Source organism: Marmota monax, unplaced genomic scaffold, assembly GCF_021218885.2.
Source record: "Marmota monax isolate L192 unplaced genomic scaffold, Marmota_monax_Labrador192_F-V1.1 WCK01_AAM20220418_F8-fsc00137, whole genome shotgun sequence".
Classification (NCBI taxonomy): Eukaryota; Metazoa; Chordata; class Mammalia; order Rodentia; family Sciuridae; genus Marmota; species Marmota monax.
The window spans coordinates 472,686-494,226 of record NW_026692854.1 but is presented as its reverse complement, the minus strand read 5'-3'; the positions used below and the strand labels follow the sequence as shown (position 1 = coordinate 494,226).

Here is a 21,541-nt window from a genome sequence, read left to right as displayed (position 1 = left end):
AACAGTTTCAGGAAGATAAAAATTTGTAGATAATAACCAAATAAAGTAGGCCTATAAAGATGTAAAAAAAAAAAAAACAAACAAAACTTTTACTCTTTTATTTTTTAAAAGAAATTTGTTATGCTAATGTGTTTCATGTTATGTGTTTCACATCATTTAAAAAGCACTTTAGCTTCTTCACAAACAAGGAGGAACATCATCATGCTGCCAGTAACACAGATTGTGCTTATACTCAATTGCAGATTACCCACTAAAACAGACAGGAACTACACATTAGTTTTCTACAGATACTTTTTTCAATCAATAAATGTAAATTCTGAATTTGCTTAAGAGAAATATATCATGTGTGGATGAACTGAGTTTATTCAGATCAATGGGGATTTAATTCAATTTACCTCTCTGGGGTTTAAAAGATTCTCTACTGTGAAAACAGTAAAGGAAACAATAAGAGGTAAAAGGCTGGAGTTTATGAAGCTTTTAACTTGGCACAGTAGAAGCATGAAATTAATATTAGCTGTTATTACTATTACTGAACAACAACAAACTGAGGTCTGTTTCAGGTAAATAAAAAGTAAGTTCCATACAAGAGTAACACCAAGGAATGGGGTGGATAGAAAAGTGAAGATAGCTAATCTCAGAGACAGAGGTCAACTGCTGGTTTGAGCTAACATGAAAGAGTAGTAGCTGAGCTGATTCAAGTGCAGGCATAGACCTGGAATGGGTTAATGTGGGAGACTCCAGGACTGGCTAGCAAGTTAATTATGCCTGCATCTAATTATAAAGGAGAGTAGATCTCCTGTCCCAAATTAAAATGCATACTGGTGTCTCCCCCATGAATGGGTAGGGCAGTGTGCAGGAGGGGTACACCCTGTGGCAGATCTAGTTCAGGTAGCACTGCTATCTGTGGTGGCTCATGCAAACTGCAGTACTTGAGTTTCTTCAGGGGAAAAAAGAAGGCATTCACTCATCAAACACTGATGAAGTCACTAGCGTGTGAATGGTATGCTAGGTGCTTGGGATGTTGAGATGAACAGTACATGATTCCTGTCTTCAGGGAGTTCATAATGGAACACAATGTAAGAAATAATAATAGTAAAAGTAAAGACAAAACAAAAGCACCTGCAAACATATGAGTGATTACTATTGAGACATTGTTATCGTCTATCAATTCTCTACTAGTCACAAAAATCCAAATCTCTTATCCTCATTTTTCAGATAATTATATACACTGAATCAAAGGAACTTATTTTTTCTGATTATTAGATCCCTCATCTTTAAAGTAGGCATAGCAAATATCTAACTTAAAGGGTACTGGGAAGATTAAGAAGTATCCTGGCACCAAAAAGGCAATCAATAAATATTTTAGAAAAGTAATGAATAGACAGAGGGATTGTGTCATAGTCTTCATTCTTCTGTGGCCCCAAAATTCATATATTGAAACCTAATTACCAATGTGATGGTATTATGAGGTAGGGCTTTGGGAAAGGATATCATCAGGAGGGTGGACCCTGTGACTGGGATTAGTTCCCTTATAAATAGACTCCTAATCCTTTCCACCTTGTAATGATATAGCAAGAAGGTGCTGTGCGTGAACCCTGGTCAGACACCAAGTCTGACAGCACCTTAGTATTAGACTTCTCAGACTCCAGAACTGTTAGAAATATATTTCTGTTGTTATTACACTACCTAGTTTGTGGCATTTTGTTACAGCAGCCCATATGGACTGAAACAGATTATCTACTCCAGTTTCTTAATTTCTACTCTTGTCCTCATCCATACATTAAATCAAGATTAGAATTTAGTTGCAAGTGGTTGAGAGAATGCTCCTCCTGTCCTTGTCCTTCTAAGTAAACTGTATATGACCATCTTCCCTATTGATATCACTGTGGGCTTTCCTTTAATTCTGTTCATTCTTTAAATGAATAGATGAATTAGGGGTATGTGTGAGGCTAGTACAAATCTCCATCTAAGTTTATGACCTGAGATCAAGTAACTACTTCCCTAGGCCTCAATTTTCTATTTGTGACCATGGAGAAAATACCATCTACCTTATAGATTGAAAGTAAAAAATGTGGAAATGCCCTGAATCACTGTTAGCTCCTTCCTTCTGCCTTCTCCTTAACTCCTTTGCTGCCTCACTTCTGTGATTCACCACTGTTTAAAGGACAAAGTCTTTTCTACTGGCTGACTTGATCATGTGAACATATAAGGGGATGTCTTGCCTTTGCCTGACCCCTCTTCTTATTTATTTATTTATTTATTTATTTTTTAAAATGTGGTGCTGAGGATCAAACCCAAGCACTCAACCACTGAACTACAACCCCAGCTCTAAAGATACATTTTTTTTATTTTCGTAAATGCTGAAGTGTTTTATTATTTTTTTATTGGTCGTTCAAAACATTACAAAGCTCTTGACATATCATATTTCATACGTTTGATTCAAGTGGGTTATGAACTCCCATTTTTACCCCATATACAGATTGCAGAATCACATCGGTTACACATCCACGTTTTTACATATTGCCATACTAGTGACTGTTGTATTCTGCTGCCTTTCCTATCCTCTACTATCCCCCTCCTCTCCCCTCCCCTCCCATCTTCTCTCTACCCCATCTACTGTAATTCATTCTCTCCCTTTTTTTCCCCTTTCCCCTCACATCCTCTTATATGTAATTTTGTATAACAATGAGGGTCTCCTTCCATTTCCATGCAATTTCCCTTCTCTCTCCCTTTCCCTCCCACCTCTTGTCCCTGTTTAATGTTAATCTTTTTCTCATGCTCTTCCTCCCTGCTCTATTTTTAGTTGCTCTCCTTATATCAAAGAAGACATTTGGCATTTGTTTTTTAGGGATTGGCTAGCTTCACTTAGCATAATCTGCTCTAATGCCATCCATTTCCCTGCAAATTCCATGATTTTGTCATTTTTTAGTGCTGAGTAATACTCCATTGTGTATAAATGCCACATTTTTAAAATCCATTCATCTATTGAAGGGCATCTAAGTTGGTTCCACAGTCTAGCTATTGTGAATTGTGCTTCTATGAACATCGATGTAGCAGTATCCCTATAGTACGCTCTTTTAAGGTCTTCAGGGAATAGTCCAAGAAGGGCAATAGCTGGGTCAAATGGTGGTTCCATTCCCAGCTTTCCCAGGAATCTCCAAACTGCTTTCCAAATTGGCCGCACCAATTTGCACTGACCCCTCTTCTTTTAGCTTCTACCCTACTACCATGTTCTCTGGAATACTCAGTTCCTTACTAACTTACTTATTATTTTCAGGATTTTTGTTTTAACAGAAGAAACTCCCTTTAAGTAAAATTTGCTTTTTCCTGATGACACTGCTTGCCTTTAAATGTTCTCAGCTGGAAAGTGGCCTTCCAAGCTCCTTGGTGTCCTAAGGCCAGCGAACATAACAAGCTTTCTCTTGGCTCCCATTTATTTCCAGACTATGACCTACTACTTTGATTGACTAACCCCGCTTCATTTGGAGCTAAAATCATCTAAAATACGGCCTACTTTTCACTCCCTTCATTTGCTGAGTTCAGCTCACTACCTTCACTCCTAACCTTGGCTCCCATCTGTATTCTGGCTATTACCCTAAAACCATGGCCTCATATCATTCTGAATGTACTCCTTTCAAACTATGCCACTTCTACCTAAGGAGGAAAAAAAGGTACTTGAGGGAGATCAGTATAACAATTTTTATTTGGCATGGCAAATGGCAAAAAGTAGCTATACTCAAAAAAGCCCTATTTATTTTTAAATAGGTAATATAATTCTCATGGATTAAAATCAAAATCTTAAAAGAAAAACAAAATATTAAAAATCATTTATAATCAGAAGTCACCTCTCTACTCCTATCTCTATCACCACCTTACTCTTGCTTTTCAACAGTTTAATCAATATTATTGGTTTCTTATGAATCTTCCAGTGTTTCTTTATACATCTATAAATAAATTTTTTCATTTCTGCTTTCTTAAAAAAGTAGCAGACTATATATATTCATCTGTAATTTGCTTTTTTAATTTACACTATCTGCTACAGATCTTTTCACATCAGTACAAAGAAACACCGTTCTTCTTTTTTAAATGATGTACAGCATTTAGTATTAATAGCTCCCTCAATGGATACTAGTATTATTCACAGATTTTTATTGTTAAAAGCAAAGCTGTAGCTGGGTGCGGTGGCACATGCTTGTAATCCTAGAGGCTTGGGAGGCTGAGGCAGGAGGATTGCAAGTTCAAAGCCAGCCTCAGCAAAAGTGGGGTGCTAATCAACTCAGTGAGACCCTGACTCTGAATAAAATACAAAATAGGGCTGGCTGGGGATGTGGTTCAGTAGCCAAGTGCCCCCGAGTTCAATCCTTGATTACCCCCCACCAAAAAAAAAAAAAAAAAAAGCAATGAATAACCTTATGCTTTTGTATCTTGTTATTTTCTTCACATGCACAGGTGTATCACAGAATTGGGATTGCTTAAGACTAAAGGCACTGGTAAATCTCAGGGGCACTATCAAACTACTTTCCATGGGGGCTTTGATGGGATGGTATGCTTCCCAGATCTAACAGCACAATATATTGTGTTCTATGTACTTATAGTTTCACTAATTGCAGATATATCTAATTAAAAATTCTTTTCTTGGTTCCATTTACCTCTCCTTCTACTTCTCTCACTTCTAGCAAGCCTGGTATTCCACCTCAGAGTGATCACCGCCTCCCTACCTCTTTAGATCTTTTTCAGACTCTTTTGGTTTCAGTGTCTTCCTTTCCTCTGCCTGAATGTACAGATAATCATTTTCCTGTATTCTTAGTGGCTTCTTTTTATTCCTTTGGCTTTCTGATGCTCACCAGGGTAAACATCCCCAATCCTCAGCCACTCTTAAGTCAAATTACTTATCCAATTTATAATGCTGGTTCCAGCTTAAAAAAAAAAATCACAAAACCCTTTTATGTGGCTCCACAATGAATTTAGAATATCAAACTTCACATAGCTCTTAAAGGCTCATCAGCAATCTTTTTTTTATGGGGTCAGGGGGTACTGGGGATTGAACTCACAGCCAGTCAACCACTGAGCCACATCCCCAGCCCTATTTTGTATTTTATTTAGAGACAGAGTCTCACTGAGTTGCTTATATTATAAATAGAGTCAGGGTTTCGCTGAGCTGCTTACAGCCTTGCTAAGTTACTGAAGCTGGCTTTGTAACCTTTTAACCTCCTACCTCAGACTCCCAAGCTGTTGGATTACAGGTGTGCTCCATTAAGCTCCTCGCTCCTCACTTTTGATGAGGACCTTATCTTTTCTACTTTACTCAGGAAGTGCTCTTCTTGTAAGGTTGAGGTATTTATTCTGTTTGAGTTTCCATCACTTGAAGTAGAGTGCCCATATAATTTTTACATAAAACTACATTATAAACTGGGCACAGTGGCACACACCTTAATCCCAGCAGCTTGGGAGGCTGAGGCAGGAGGATCACAAGTTCAAAGCCAGCTTCAGTAACTTAGAGAGGCTCTAAGCAACTCAGTGAAGCCCTGTCTCTAAATATAATATAAGAAATGGATGGAGGGCTGGGGATGTGGCTCAAGCGGTAGCGCGCTCGCCTGGCATGCGTGTGGCCCGGGTTCGATCCTCAGCACCACATACAAAGATGTTGTGTCCACTGATAACTAAAAAATAAATATTAAAATTCTCTCTCTCTCTCTCTCTCTTTAAAAAAAAAAAGGATGGAGAAGATGTGTCTCAGTGGTTAAGTGCCCCTGGGTTCAATCCCCAGTACCAAATAATGAAATAAAAATAAATAAAACTAGATTATGTAGATTATAATTGTGATTTTAAAACACTGAAAGCAAAAAAACAAAAACAAAAAAACTGAAAGCATACCTGCGGGACAGTGTGGTAGTTCTTCCTTAGGAATGCTAGTCATTCTTTGAAAATCATCATGACAAGCATTACAGAAATGTGTTGTTCCAAAGCAGAAGAAGACAGCCACTGAACAGCAGTAGCGACATTTATATTCCAAAAAGTCTGTGCCATGTTTGGGACACATCTATAATAAAAGAAAAGATAGCAGAATAGTATAGTGAGACTATTTCAACTACACTTAAGACAGTCATAGTAAACTCATTAACTCATATTTTGATAGTATATATAGCTCTGAAAATGGAATAAAATTGATGAATTAAAGAATAAATACGTGGCTTTGCTCAAAAGATCTGGAAAAAGCCCCAGGTTCTAATTCCATCTTCAGCACAACATACAAGATTTCATATATAAACTACTTAATTTCCTTGAATCTTTACTGATATGTCATGAAAAATTAATATTTCTTCATCAATCTTCCAATGTCATAGATGTACTATGCAGGAAAACATAAAAGTTTGCAAGTTTAAAAAAATTAAATATATAAAATTATTCCTTGTTTAAATATGAAAATCATTTCATGGAAAACAAATTATAAAATGAAAATACCACCCAGAAGAAATGCTACAAATGAAACATTTTGGATAAGTACACAATGCTACATAAACAACAGAAAACACTAGTGGAAAATCCTGGTTTATTGATTATATTATTTAAAAAACTGAATTTTTAAACTTTTCTAAACCGTCCTTTCTAATTAAATGTTCTGCCTACCTGAGCCCTGGACACATCAGAACAGGCACCACAGATGAGTTCTCTGGGATCATAATCATCCCCTTGTCCTGCTTCAGCATCACAACGCGCTTCACCACCAAAATATGCCTATGGAGAGACTATATTTAGATCATGGAAGAAAAAAAGAAAATGCCGGCCTGGGAGATATGATATTGCATTGTCATAGATGTGTAGTGAAAGTCAGATCAAGAAGTCTTAGAAATTGGGAGCAAATCTTTACCATGAGCACCCCAGATATAGCATTAATCTCCAGGACATATAAAGAACTTAAAAAAAAAAAAACACCCAATCAATAAATGGGCTAAGAAACTGGACAGACACTTCACAGAAGAAGAAATATAAATATAATTGATCTACAAATATATGAAAAAATGTTCAACATCTCTAGCAATTAGAGAAATGCAAATCAAAACTAAGCTCTAAGATTTCATCTCACTCCAGTCAGAATAGCAATTATCAAGAAAACAAGCAACAATAAATACTGGTGAGGATGTAGGGGGGAAGACACACTCATACATTGCTGGTGGGACTGCAAATTGGTGCAATCACTCTGGAAAGCAGTATGGAGATTCCTTAGCAAACTTGGAACCATTTGACCAAGAATATCTAAAGGACTTAAAAATCAGCATACTACAGTGACGCAGCCACACCAATGTTTATAGCAGCTCAATTCACAATAGTTAAACTATGGAATCAACCTAGATGCCCTTCAACAAAAGATGGATACAAGAAAATGTGGTATATATACATAATGGAATATTACTCAGGCTCAAAGAATAATAAAATGATGACATTTGCAGGTAAATAGATGGAGTTGAATATCATGCTAAGTGAAATAAGTCAGTCCCCCAAAACCAAATGTTTTCACTGATATGTGGATGCTGATCCATAATGGGGGGTTGGTGGGGCTATGGAAGAGCAGAGGGAACTTTGGATTAGGCAGAGGGGAGTGAGGGGAGGGAAGGTGAAGGGGGTATGGGAGTAAGAAGGATAGTGGAATGAAACGGACATTATTATCCTATGTACATGTATGATTACATGAATGGTGTGACTGCATCGTGTACATCCAGAGAAATGAGAAGTTGTGTCTTATTTGTGTATAATGAGTTCATTCTGCTGTCATGTATAACTAATTAAATTAGTTAATTAATTATTTAGTTATTTGTTCTAATTCTAATTAGAACAAATAAAAAAAAAGTCTTAGAAATAATATTATCTGTTGACCAGTCCTTTATAATGCCAGGTGTATTGGTGCCCATATTGCTTGTTATAAAAGGCGGGATCAGGGTAAGAAATAAAGCTATTTCAATTCTGGATTCATGCTTTCATGAATGGATAGTTTAACTATTGTCATGTCAAAGCACAATGATAAGAGAATATATAATTCCAAATGAATATTGAGAACAACATATGAAGAAGTAAGTAGAAACTGCTTTTTCATGGCAAAGTTTGGATTATTTTCCTCATTTTGAAACATTAAATGACATATTCCTGGGCTGGGGTTATGCTCAGTGGTAGAGTGCTCACCTAGCACGTGCTAGGCCCTGGGTTCGATCCTCAGAACCACATAAATATAAATAAACAAACAAACAAACAAACAAACAAACTGTGTCCAAGTACAAGTAAAAAATAAATATTTTTTTTTAAAAAATGAAGTATTCCCTTCCATTGCTTAAAAAATGCTTAGCCATTCCAAAGTTAAAATACTATAGAATGGAAATATGCTTAACATAAATATTGGTACAAAATTATAATTTCAAGCCTAATGGGAAAGAAAAAGCAATCAATTTTAATTATCTTCTTATGCATTTTTTAAAAGGAAAGGAAAATTTGGTAGTTCTATTCACAATACTCTTCATACTTATAAAGCATAGTTTTATCTAGTTAGACACATGAATAAATGAAATTACCATGATGGATGATTTATTTGTATTTGCTCTGGGCACAAAATGAGGCCAAGAAATTGGGACATGCACATCATGCATGAATATCTTGTCTCATAGTCAAAAAGCTAAGTCAAAATTGGGAATAAACAAGCTGGTTCAATATAAATCTATTTTCTGTACTAGAAAAACAGGTCAAAAGACAGGCTCCATTGATGCAGAGGTTATAAATGGCCATCTACAAGCTAAACCTGGCCTGAGAAGTATTTCATATTACCTTGGGGCCTAATGCTTATTTCAGCTATTTCACTTTTCTATATATTCTGTTTGACTTCTTAAATATTTGATTACTACCCTTTTGGTAGCACAATATTAATTTATGATGTTTATCACATTAAAAACATAGAAATAATATTTTAGTTTCATAAATGTACACTGTTGGTCTTTCCATGGGTTGTGTATATTTGTCTGCCATTCTGACTATCATATATCCGTTTAGCCTTCCATTCATTAACTGTATATTCTGTTACACTCCAAGACTATGCATATCTCATTCACTCATTTTCTAATTTAGTTAACATTTAACAAATGCTTGTAATGGAGACAGGGATATGGAAGAATATAGTCTTTGTTTTCATGGAAAATGTTTGATCAGAGAGACAAGTGAATCAGTAATGGTATTGCAAGTGCAGTGCTGTCATGGATGTATACAAGATAACAAAACTGTATGATAGGGATGATGTGGGGAGATATGGGCACATTACAGAGGACGTGAAACCTGAGCTGAATCCTGAACGAGAATAAGACAGATTTCATCATACCTTTGAGCAGGTGTGTTTGGGGATGGGCATGGCAGGTGAAGAGTAAATGTGCAGGAGGTAGAAAAGAACATTCCTTGAAGAGAAACAATCTGGCAATGGCTTGGAGGTGTCAATGAAAGAGAGAACATGGCTACAATTGCAGTTTTCAGTATAATGTAGCATGAAGTATAAATGGTAATACAATGGGAGATGAGAATTCCATTCATGTCTGAAGAGACACACAGGGCTACAAGATTATAAGCAGAAGAATGCCCCAGTTAGATTTGAGATCTAGAAATATTGACTTACTAGTATCAGTATAAGTAGAAGGGATCAGATGGAAAGTTTAGGGACTCCACATAAGAGCTCAGTAGCACCAAAGAAAATGATTAGAGTTGTTGAAGAATAGAAAGAAAGAAAAAAAAAAGATTCAACAGAGATTTGGAGACAGAATTGAAAGGACTTTGTAATTAAAGTAGACTGAAGTCAGGCACAAGTGGCACACACCTGTAACCCTAGCAGCTCCGGAGGCTGAGGCAGGAGGATAGTGAGTTCAAAGCCAGTCTCAGCAAAAGCAAGGTACTAAGCAACTCAGTAAGACCTTGTCTCTAAATAAGATACAAAACAGGGCTGGGAATGTGGCTCAGTGGCCAAGTGCCCCTGAGTTCAATCCCTGGTACCCCTTTGTCCACCCCCCCCCCCCCCCCCCCGCAAAATAAAATAGACTGGGAAAGTCAGGGTTGATGAACTTAATACCAGACAGTGAACTTTCAAGTACCTGTAAGAAATTCAAACGACTGGCAGGCAGTTGGATATTTGTACCTAAATCTCATTTTGGAAGGTCATAATGGTATAGGTGGTAGCAAATGCATGGATGTACTGGAGGTCACCAAACATAAGGAGCTCTCACTAGGAAAACAAGTATAAATGAAAAGGAACCCGAGGGCTGGGGATGTGGCTCAAGCGGTAGCGTGCTCGCCTGGCATGCATGCGGCCCAGGTTCGATCCTCAACACCACATACAAACAAAGATGTTGTGTCCGCCGAAAACTAAAAAATAAATATTAAAAAATTCTCTCTCTCTCTCTTGAAAAGAAAAGAAAAGGAACCTGATAAAGAAGTTAGCCACAAAGAAAGGAGGCCATCAAAAGGGAGTGTCTTCCTGGAAGCCAAGGAAGTAAGAATTTTTTTTTTTTTTTTTTTTGGTGATACTGGGATTGAATCTAGGGCCTCATGCATACTAGGCAAGTGCTCCACCACGGAGCTACATCCCCAGCCGAGGAAGTAAGAATTTTAACAAGGGAGTGGTTAAGAGAAAAGAAAGAGAAGTTCATTCATGAATCAATTGCAGGAAGTTATTACTGACGGGAAGTAGTTTTTTTTTAATATTTATTTTTTAGTTGTAGGTGGGCACAATATCTTTAATTTTATTTATTTTTATGTGGTGCTGAGGATCGAACCCAGGTCCTCACACAAACTAGGCAAGTGCTCTACCACTGAGCCACAATCCCAGCCCCGGGAAGTAGTTTTTGTACGGGAATATTACAACATGTTTTGTAAAAAGTAAGTTTAGGTTAAAAAAAGAAAAAAAACTCTAAAGCAAATTAAGTAAATAAGTTCACCTTGAAACACTGCATCAGGCTTTCTTATTTTTAAGTTCAAACATAAAACATAAGAAATCACTGTATGATTCAACTTCTTAAAAATATAGGTAAATTCTAGCTTTAAAAATTCTTAATATAATTTGTAGTTTACCTTTCTGCATTTGTAGCAGACATAATATGCATATCTGTTCATGGCATAGCCAGCTGGATCATTGTAAAATCTCACACCAGGAGTTGTGATAGCTTCACTCTTATGCAGACCTTCATATTCCAATCTCATTAAGGCTTTTCTTCTGACATCCTCATATAGTTCTTTTATTGGATCAAGCAGGTCTTTTAATACTATATGATTAATTTTATTCTGAAATAAAAAATATGAACATTCTTTAAAAGCATAATTTACTAATTAACTGAACAAATACTTAGTGTGGGCCCACGTGCCAAGCAATGTATCAGGAGATAGTTGATAAACACGTTTTTAAAAAAATGTTATTTAAAAATAATTCTGTAAAGTCTTCTTGAACACAAGAAAAGGGGAAATAGGAGCAATTAGGAATGACAGCATGAAAATTTTTTTTAATTTCATATTTCCGGAATCTAAAATATATTTCCTATTGCCTTAAGTTTTGTGGGAATAAAAGTTACCTGGCTGAAACAAATATGATACACTCCCTCTGTTTGTGGGAAATGTGTGTGTATTTTAATTCCTGGAAGATAAGGGTAGAATGACATGTGATAGAAATGGGAAGGTAGTATTATTGACACTACTTCCCTGTATTTATTTCTAGGTTCTTAAATGTGACTCCCACCCCCGCAGGTTGGCACCATATGAGAAGGGAAAACAAAACACTAAATCTTTTTGATTATTCCTCAGTCCAACTAAGTAATGACTGTCTTCTCATGTTAAGCGCTTTGTACCAGTCTGCACATATGAAGAAGACTGGTGCACATATGAAGACAGGGAGAACTAAACAGAACAAAAACAAGTGAAGAATTAATAAGAAAGGCATGTCAGATTATTTTAACAAAAGCATATTATTAATCATTATTAGCCTGCCAAAACAACTTCCTACTTTTCTTACTACTTTTGTAGAAATGTGTCAAAATGCCAAGAATTTTCTCCTCATTTTAACTAGCTCTAAAAGAATCTGCTGTAATGGCACTAACAACCAATATTTTATTCTTTAATGGCAGGTGTCAATACCTCCAAGCACCAGAGGATTCTTTTTGTTTTTGGAATTGTCATGTAATATAATTCTCAGGGGGTCTGAAAGTAGTGATGCATCATTAACACACGATGTTGTTTAAATGAATTTTTCATGCAATGTTTAACTTAAGCTTTTAATTGACAATAACTGTTTTGAAATGCTTTATAGCATATAGAGACCGTATCTCATTCTTAGGAACCACTTGGATGAGGAATATAAACTGATGAAGGCTGATGGTAAACAGCAAACAGGGAAGGGCACCAAGAAACACTGATGCCTATTTATTTTGAAAGATGAAAAGAAAGGGAAAGTAGGTAAATTCAGATTCTTTCCATACCTTGCAAATGGGACAAGATATAAATCCAAATGTTATCCTTGGACCAAGCCATCTGTTTTCCAAAACTCGTCGACAGCACTGTAAGTGGAAGACGTGACTACAGTCCAGCTTAAATAAAGAAACAAAAGCATGTAAGCAAATGCAATAATGATACATTTGAGTAACTGGAATGTAAGATATTACTTAAAGAAGATAGAAGAAAAAAAAATCAAGAAACTTAGTATAATGAAATTTTAGCACTTCTTTATTATTCATGGGACATTATTAACAAGCCCTTCAGCTTCTACTAATGTTTACCATTTATATGTGTGTGTGTGTATATATTTATACATACATACATACATATATATTTTTTAAAAAGTTTATAGTTGTAGATGGACAGCATGCTTTATTTTATTTGTTTATTTTTATGGGAGTTAAGAATTGAACCCACACCCCATATATGCTAGGCAAACGTTCTGCTACTGAGCTACAGCCCTAGCCCCTACCATTTATATAGTAATGGCACCTATAAAAATATGCTAGGTTAGGGAGAAATATTATATCTCAGAGAAAGAAGAAGAAACTACTGATATAAAGATTGCAGATATTATCCCTATAATCCCAACTACTTGGGGGGCTGAGGCAGTAAGATGGCAAGTTTGAGGCCAGCCTTAGCAATTTAGTAAGACTATTCTAAAATAAAAATGAATAAAAATAAAAAAAGAAGGACTGAGGGTATAGTTCAATGGGAAATTGACCCTGGGTTAAATCCCCAATGACCAAAAAAAAAAAAAAAAAATGTAATCTTTCAGGTTATTTTTGGAGAATATTGATTACCTTGGAATCAGTGACAAAGATTGAAAATACTTATAAACAACTAGCAAAAGTTAAAAAAAATTAGCATAATAGTATTAAATTATATCATATACAGAAGCATGTATAAATATATACAGATCAATCAAATAACACTATAAAATGGCATTCTTGATTTCAGAAGACTAGCTGCTTGATAATCTAATCACTTTTTCTCTTCTGAACATTTTATATATGCTATCAAGTATATAAGTCTACAAAATCATAAATTAAAGCTGAGTGCACAAAATAGGAAGAACACGAAGGGCAGAATTTGCTCAATATATGGACTTTTTGCCCAGTGATAAAAGATTTCAATGATCTTTTTATTTGACAATTATATTTATATTTCCCCATGTCATTGTCTAGATACATTTAAAAGCTGAGGCAACCTGAATGGCTGGTGCTGCCGAGAGTGCTTCAGTGAAACATATCATGCACATGTCATCAGCATCCTGCTTCAGGGTTGTGGCGTTCTTGTCACAGCCGTGCAGACAGGGCAAACAATGTTCTTCATTTTTAACACCTCCACATGGATGGCCACAAGGATGTGTCTTACTACAGGCTATCTTAGCATATTCCTATTAAAGATGAATTGTAATGGTAAACAATGATCAAAAAGTGCACATATCCTGGTAATTCTACCTATGATACTAATTTTCCAAAATTACTTTCCTACAGGAAATACCTAATAGAGCAAAGTAACAACAGTTAGTTTTATTTTACTTGAATAATAAAATTATTAGAATGAGGGTTTTTAACAGAGTCTGCTTTACTTTCCATGTGATTTTAAAAAATTTCATTCCACATAATGGAAATGCTGATAAAAAGTGAACTACAATTTTAATCTGTCCATCATGCATAGGCATGAAGTAAAACATTCTTGACTTATAAATCTCCCAATCACCTTACAGCTCATCAAAATAGAGGTTTAAAAAACAAACAAACAAACAAAACATGTATCTCTTACTCTATGAACATTATCCAAATTTCTCTCATATAAATTGAGGAACTGAAAATATTTGGACAGCATGGAATATGTATATTATACATGTTAAAGACTCAAGAACTCTCAATACTAGTAATTCATTTTAGGAAAAGAAATGAATAAAGTCTATGAAACTGAAGTCCACAGATATTTTAACAGCTTCTAGCTCAAAATTAAACATTAAGTAGATATGGTTGTGGTAGTTGAGAAACACACATAAGAATTTGGTTTGGGCTTAAGAGATCTATTTGATACAATCTCCAGCTTTGATAAAGCATTTAATGCTTGTCCAAAAACCCTGAACTTTGACTGAGTTATAACTCTTATTTAAATAAAGTAAAGGTGTCATATGGGAATAAGTGGTCCTTCTTCCTGGGAAAGTCTGACTCTCTCACTATGTACGCACCTGGCAGTCTGCATCAGAACAAACGCTGCCAACAGCGGATAACTCTGTTCCACTCCTGGACCCACAGAAGCGACATGCTTCTGAGCTACTTGTGGTGGGTTTGCCTAGGTTGAAGCAGAAAAAGAAAACTCTTCCTAAGGACATGGTTTCTACATATTGTAATATAACTAATTTGAAAAAAGCAAACAGATTTATACTAGTTGCTATCACTAAGAAATTAGCCAAGGGTTGTAAGCAGCCCTAATTATAAAGCAGATAATCTCCTGCCTGCCACAAGGATTAAGAAAAGGATAAAAAAAAAATATACTGAAGGCAAGTAAATTCTTGACTGGTTTGGAATTTTGTTTTTGTTTGTTTTTTAAGTAAAGAAACAGACTAGATATCCAGTCAAGCTAGCAGTATGAAATGTGTGCAAGCCTTTCACTTACAGATATACAATATCAGTGAATGCAATAATAAACAAACTAAAATACACAGAATAAAGAGAAAAAATAAAAGAGAAAAATCCCTATCCTTTATGGGAATCTGCAATTTGAAAATGAATTAAAATATGCTTGTAATATTTAAAGAGAAAAAAAATCCTCAAAGTAAAGACAGAATAAAAGGATAAAGGGGAGGAAGCCCTGAAAATTACAAATCAGGCCCATTTTCAAACACAAGTATACAAATTCCAATATAATAGCAATACATTGAATTTAGCAATAATTACAGAAGGATATTTTTTAAAGTTTGTATTATAAACACAAGGATGGCTCGACATTAGAATACTTAGTAATATAATATATAGTACTGACAGATTATAGGAGAAAAAATATCAGCTATGAGGAAAAAAGGCTTTGTTTTTGTTCACATTAAAAGTCACTTATATTTAGGGTTCATTTGTTTAGGTTTATATCAAACTCCAACATTGGAGGTTTGTGTCAGTAGGAAAAAATGGGCAAACTACAGCTGTGATGAAAATTGAGAACTTGTATGATTCAAGGTAACATTAAGTAGGAATGTACAAGATTTACTTTAAAGAAAAGTAAATGAATACTAATATTTTAGAGATAAAGGCATACTAAGCCTACATAAATTATTATTTTTTGTTTATAGCACTATCTATTCATCCTTGTTATTATTTTATTATCAATGGACTAGTACCATTCAGAAAACTTTTGAGAAGCACTTGATCTATTAGAATCCTCTAAAAATACCTTAAAGTCAGTTAAAAGAGCTCTAAGTGCCCACACAGTACAGAGATTTTAATATGGGGTTACAACCAACAGAATTAGAAGGGAATATCAACAGCAATGTGTCCTATCTTTGGAGCCCCAACTAATGTGCAATGCTCACTTAACAGGAATGTAAAAGCATAACTATCTCGTTTTACAAAAGACAATAGGTGCCACAGAGTAATTAAATGACTTGCCCATTAATCACCTAGTTAGTGGCAAACCAGGTTTACTGACTATTAATCCTAATGTTCTTTCTGACACAGAATACTCTCTGTCTGATAAACATATCAATATAGACAGTAGCCAAAACCATAATTAAGCTTAAGAATATCATTCAAAATTATTCACATAAGATAAACTAATTTCTAGCTGAATCATAATTAGTATGCATGGTTGTTTTTTTTTTTTTTTTTGGCACAATTTAACTTTCAATCCTCTTTTACCTGTGTGTTCTCGGAATTCCACCATTGCCTTCATTGTTTTAGAATCTGCTAGTGCCATCAACCAGAACAATTTGGTTCTACCACAACCTTCATGAAGGTCAACCTTTATAGCTTCTTCTTCTTCTTTGAAGACCTGTAGTTTCATTAAAGAAAAGGGAAAATATATTTATCACTCTGAAAAAAGAAGAATAAAATTTAATTATTCAATAAAAACAGTTTTTATTTATGAGGCACTGTAAGAAGTTCCAGATATATCCAATTTCTTTAACCTTCACAACAATCTCATTTTTATACATGGATAAGCTGAGTATTGGAAAGGTTGAAGAACTTGCTTAATTTACAGTGGATAACTGGGAACTCAACCAAGGTCATTGATTTCAAAGTCTACTTTTTCCCACATTTATTTCAAAATTCATTGAATGTACTTCATGCTCTGATCTTGATCAGGGTACAAAGATAGAAATCTTCACCTGTCTTTGATGAGTTTTGGTTCGTCGATGAAGATGAAGAAATCTGTCACAGTCAGTACATAAATTTCCACAGACATTGCATAAAATGATAGCTGCAGTTTCACCATCATCATGGTTATCGCACATAGGCTAAAATAAGACATTTTCATGTTACATTAGATAAACAAGTCAGACAGTCATACATATTGAAAGCAATTGTATTTTCTTTATAACAATAACAGACTGATATTCTAAACTCTATTAAGATTTTCAGAGTTTGAATGTTAAACAGAATTATGGCAAGTGTATTTAACCTAAAATCTTTAAAAATTATTACATGATTAATGTACTGAGCAGGAAAATTTCCTCAAACCCCAAATTCAATGATTAATGTGTATGCAACTTCAATGATTAATAAAATGAACATGCTTTGTGACTTAATAAGTATTTTCGTATTATAAATCCATTCTGTACGCTAAATGGGTGAACAATTTATTTCTAAGACTTGAACACTAATAAGAAAATGCCAAAAGGGCCTAAACATCTTCCCTTCTAGTAAACCTAAAAATGTTCATCAAACCTACTCTAAGTATATTTGTAAATAAGTAGTATGTTACATTTGCATCTCTTACTACTACTTCTTCTTCTTCTTCTTGTTTTTTAGTTGTTGATGGACCTTCATTTATTTATATGGGATGCTGAGAATTGAACCCAGGGCCTCACACATGTTAGACAAGTGCTTCTACCTCTGAGCCACAGCTCCAACCCTCTCTTACTTTTTTATTGCCTTCCTACCAAAAAACAATTATACTTTAGCACAAAATCTAGACCTAAAATCAGAAGCTGTCTACAAATACTGATACGATGCAAATGTGACTCAGAGAAGGAGAATACTCTTTTATATAATTAAATAAAATCCCCTAAAATTTCTAAAATATTACAAAAAGAGGACTTTAAGTAAAATAGACTCTTGAGATGTAACTGGCCAATTTAAACACAGTTTTTCAAGATTGTCACTAATTGTGTATTTTGACTTACTGGGTCCCCCTACCCCAAGTTGAATATAAAAAAAAACACAAGACAAAATTCTTATAAAATAATTCTGATCTTACCATTTGTTTTTGTTGTCCATCCTTTCCCATCCATCTCCCTGAGGAGAGGCGATCTACATGGTCCTGATCAAGAACACATAGTGATGCTAAAGCAAGCCAGAGCTGATGAGAGGAAAGGATGTTATAGTACCAAAAATTTGAGGAAACACGTATAAAATGCTGACACAGGACAACCTGTCAATAAATGCTGGTTGAATTTGAAAATATACAGATACTTAGTGGCACTCAGGTTTTCCTGATTGGGTATAGGCATACATGGCAATTGCCATATGTCATACCCACAAAGCAGGAATTCAAATATTTTCTGACCCAATGTCTGTTTCTCTAGTAAACCATTCTGTTTTTCTAGCCAGTGTACAAAACTAACCTTCATTGGTATACTATATAAACCAAGTCATTTATAGGAATAAATGTCTTTGAATATTAATATTCATTTTATTAATGCAGTTTGCATTATTTTTCCATCTAATATCGTCTGCCTAAGGCTTTACATTCCAAAGAAGTTGATACAAAGGCTGCTTAATTTTGCATGAATAGGTGCATAATACTAAATTTTTCTAAACAAAGTTTCTGTTGCCTGACAGGGCTTTTAGCACTATACTTAGTACATTTTGTCAGAAATAAATGTCTAATAAACTTTAGAAAATTGCCCTAAAAATAGTTCAAAATTTTCTGAGGCTTAAAGGGTAGTTTCAGTTTTACATAGAATGATTATTTCTTCATTAATGAAAAACTGGAAAATTACTTAACTGGCTCAACTCTAAGAAGTACATGTGAATATCACAGGAGATGGAGAGCAAAACATGGTAAAATAGACACAGAAAAATAATGCATGCAAGGAGAAACAGGAATGCAAAATGAAAGAAAAGAACTAATGAGTAGTAGAAAAGAGTTACGGTCAAAAATACTTGTTTCAGGTATCTCACTCACCAGGAAGACAGCATAAACTGGCTTTCTCTACCCTACAGAAATACAATTAATCTTCTTTTTCAGATTCCTCAGGATTAACTAAGCAATTTCTACTAGTGTTGACTTCTTCTTAATGTTGTTATACTGTCATGGTTTAACACTATCTCAAATCTCTTTTGGAATTACAAGACATGTGCTAGGTTAAAACTTACTATAGATGTCTCATCTGAAGAAAGAAATCCCAATTCCTCAGAGATTCCAACCTGCCCTACCTATGGCAAGAACTTTTTGTTTTTTAAAAGTAACATCTACAAACTTAGTAGGTAAGCTATAGGGGTCTTCATTAGAAATAACTGGGCCAGAAAAAAAAAAAAAAGGAAGAAGGGGCCTTGTCTTCTAAGGTATCCTGTCTTATCACAGCGTTATGCTGTGGTAAATATAGCAAATAGGTCATTAGAAAGTTAATACACAAACACAAAATGTAATTTACCCTTTCTAACTAGCATATCCTTAGCTTCCTAAGTAATAAAAAAACAGATGATCCAGAATACCCAACAGTGAACAGTAATGACTACCATATTTAGTTCACAATTCATAAAAGGCATTTACATTTTTCAAAAAATACATTACCAACCAAGTTGACTTACTGATCAACATTTGTTCAAATCTAGTATCAAAAGAACATGTAAGACACACACAAAACTCAAAACAAAACAGAACAAAACCTACTCTAGTTGTTGCAATACATCTCACTGGAGACCTAAATTCTTCTTCCATTTTGGTCAAGGCTATGATGGTTTCTGCGATAGCATTTTTTGTCACTCGGGACCAAGCTTCTGACAGATGACCCTATTGGGCAAGAAAGAAAATTTTAATAAGAAATTAGAAACACATTATCATAGTAAATTCTTGTGTCTTAAGTAACATCTCTCACTAAAAGAGAAAAATCTTTTGTAGCAAGACCTTGCTGGAGCATAAACTTTTGAACTAAACATCCTTATGACCCCATTCAACTTCTGATCATTATTTTAATGATTTAAAAGAAGAATATAAATTTAAGATCTCAATATTCTTTTCCCTATAAAGTTTAAGGGCATTTCTTCTTAATTTGGATTAAAAAAAATTTTGGTTATCAAACTCTGTTATTTAACAGGAAATCTGTATAGCTAAGCTAACTGCACTAGATAAGTATTACTGGAATCCAAGAGCATAAGTGGGCTCAAACTACAATTACCTCCACTTGATATGTTGACTTTAATGAACATTAACACAAAATTATTATAAAATTTAGGTGCTCCTAAATATTCTTCCTAGACATTTTCATCCAATGAACATCCTAAGAAAGCCTACTTTCCATAAAACATTGAGAAAATGACCATTTTGTTGGGAAAAGTGATAGAACTTCATCTTTCCCCAGAACTTCCTCCATCTTCTCATATCCATAAGTTATCAATCTGTTAAGGAGCAGTTCAATTCCTCCTCCTCCTTCTGTTCACTTTGCTTCTCAGGGACCTACATTCCACAGTACTTGTTCTCCTAAGTCTGCCTCCTTGAAATACAATGTAAAGTGAGAATAATGATATTTATGGAGCAACTAGCAAGAACCAAGCACTCTGAAGTTAATTCCCATCCTCCACACTCCCAGATTTTCCCCTAAAGCCAATATCTTATGACAGCGGTATAGGACATTAATAAAAAAGAAAAAAGGCTTTATAAACTAGGAGGTCTGAGAGAATGAGAAATGTCACTTCTGAGAGCTCTTTTTTAAAAATTTTTCCTTTTCCCTTTTGGCTTTTGGATACAGATTCTTTCCTAGGGTCAGAAGGAGTATGTATATTTAATTTTATTAAGTTAAAAGTCTTGGAAGACTTGTGTAAAAATTCTGAAGTAAATAAATTGAGAATTTTGAATTGAACATAGTTTATATCAATGACAAATTTATCATTTGCTGAAAAGACAAATGGCACAGTGATTAACATACTAATAATATTCTGAAAAGACTAACGTTATTTCTCCTCTGTCAGTTAAGCAGAGGAAGCTATTTATTGTTTCAACAAGACTCCAGCTGCACCTTAATGCAGTAACATCAGGAGAGTGGGAACTTACTGCTGCCATATCCTTAATAAGTTTAATGATGATCTCTGAGATTTGAGTAGGAGTTGAGCCCTTCATCCACCAATGACTTTCACCTCGTCGAAGGTAACTACAAAAAAGAAAAAGAAAAAAATCAGCACTTAGAAACTTAAAAAGGATTTATAAATTATTACAAATGAAAAATAAAAATGTTATTTCCACCTGCAGCATCTTGGTTGTTTAACTGAATGAGTTAAAACATTTAAAAAGAAAGTTAAAGCATTACCCCAAATCTCTAACTTCAATCTCAGGAAAACAGCTATTCTCATTTATGTTCCTTTTCAAATATTTCTCCATTTACATATTGCTTTTGTGTATTTTTTAAATTTATTCTTATTTCTTATATACATGACAACAGTGGAATGCTGTACAATCATAATTATCCATTCACAGCACAATTTTTCGTAACGCTGTATAAAAAGAATGTTCATGCCAAATTATGCCATTATACATGAGCTCTCTTATTTTTTTTTTTTTTTGCATTACAATTACTGATACTCAAAGTATGTAGTCTATGGATCGCAAACTACTTGTTTCTAGTGTACATGCAGATAAGAAGTCAGAATACAAA

The 21,541-nt window shown here is 34.7% G+C and overlaps 1 protein-coding gene across 13 annotated transcripts in view; it reads right to left on the bottom strand.

Annotated features, from left to right (window-relative positions):
* Mycbp2 (MYC binding protein 2) overlaps nucleotides 1-21,541 on the bottom strand; it is a 272,081-nt gene that overhangs the window by 1,444 nt on the left and 249,096 nt on the right. For all 13 annotated transcript variants that reach the window (XM_058580959.1, XM_058580960.1, XM_046449465.2 and 10 more), the window contains 11 exons: nucleotides 20,944-21,040; nucleotides 19,567-19,686; nucleotides 17,929-18,030; nucleotides 16,838-16,966; nucleotides 16,368-16,500; nucleotides 14,708-14,811; nucleotides 13,706-13,894; nucleotides 12,480-12,587; nucleotides 11,086-11,295; nucleotides 6,628-6,735; nucleotides 5,875-6,040 (listed from right to left, as the gene is read on the bottom strand). In XM_058580959.1, the coding sequence (XP_058436942.1) occupies nucleotides 5,875-6,040; nucleotides 6,628-6,735; nucleotides 11,086-11,295; nucleotides 12,480-12,587; nucleotides 13,706-13,894; nucleotides 14,708-14,811; nucleotides 16,368-16,500; nucleotides 16,838-16,966; nucleotides 17,929-18,030; nucleotides 19,567-19,686; nucleotides 20,944-21,040 (1,466 nt within the window). The remainder of the gene's footprint in view (nucleotides 1-5,874; nucleotides 6,041-6,627; nucleotides 6,736-11,085; nucleotides 11,296-12,479; nucleotides 12,588-13,705; nucleotides 13,895-14,707; nucleotides 14,812-16,367; nucleotides 16,501-16,837; nucleotides 16,967-17,928; nucleotides 18,031-19,566; nucleotides 19,687-20,943; nucleotides 21,041-21,541) is intronic.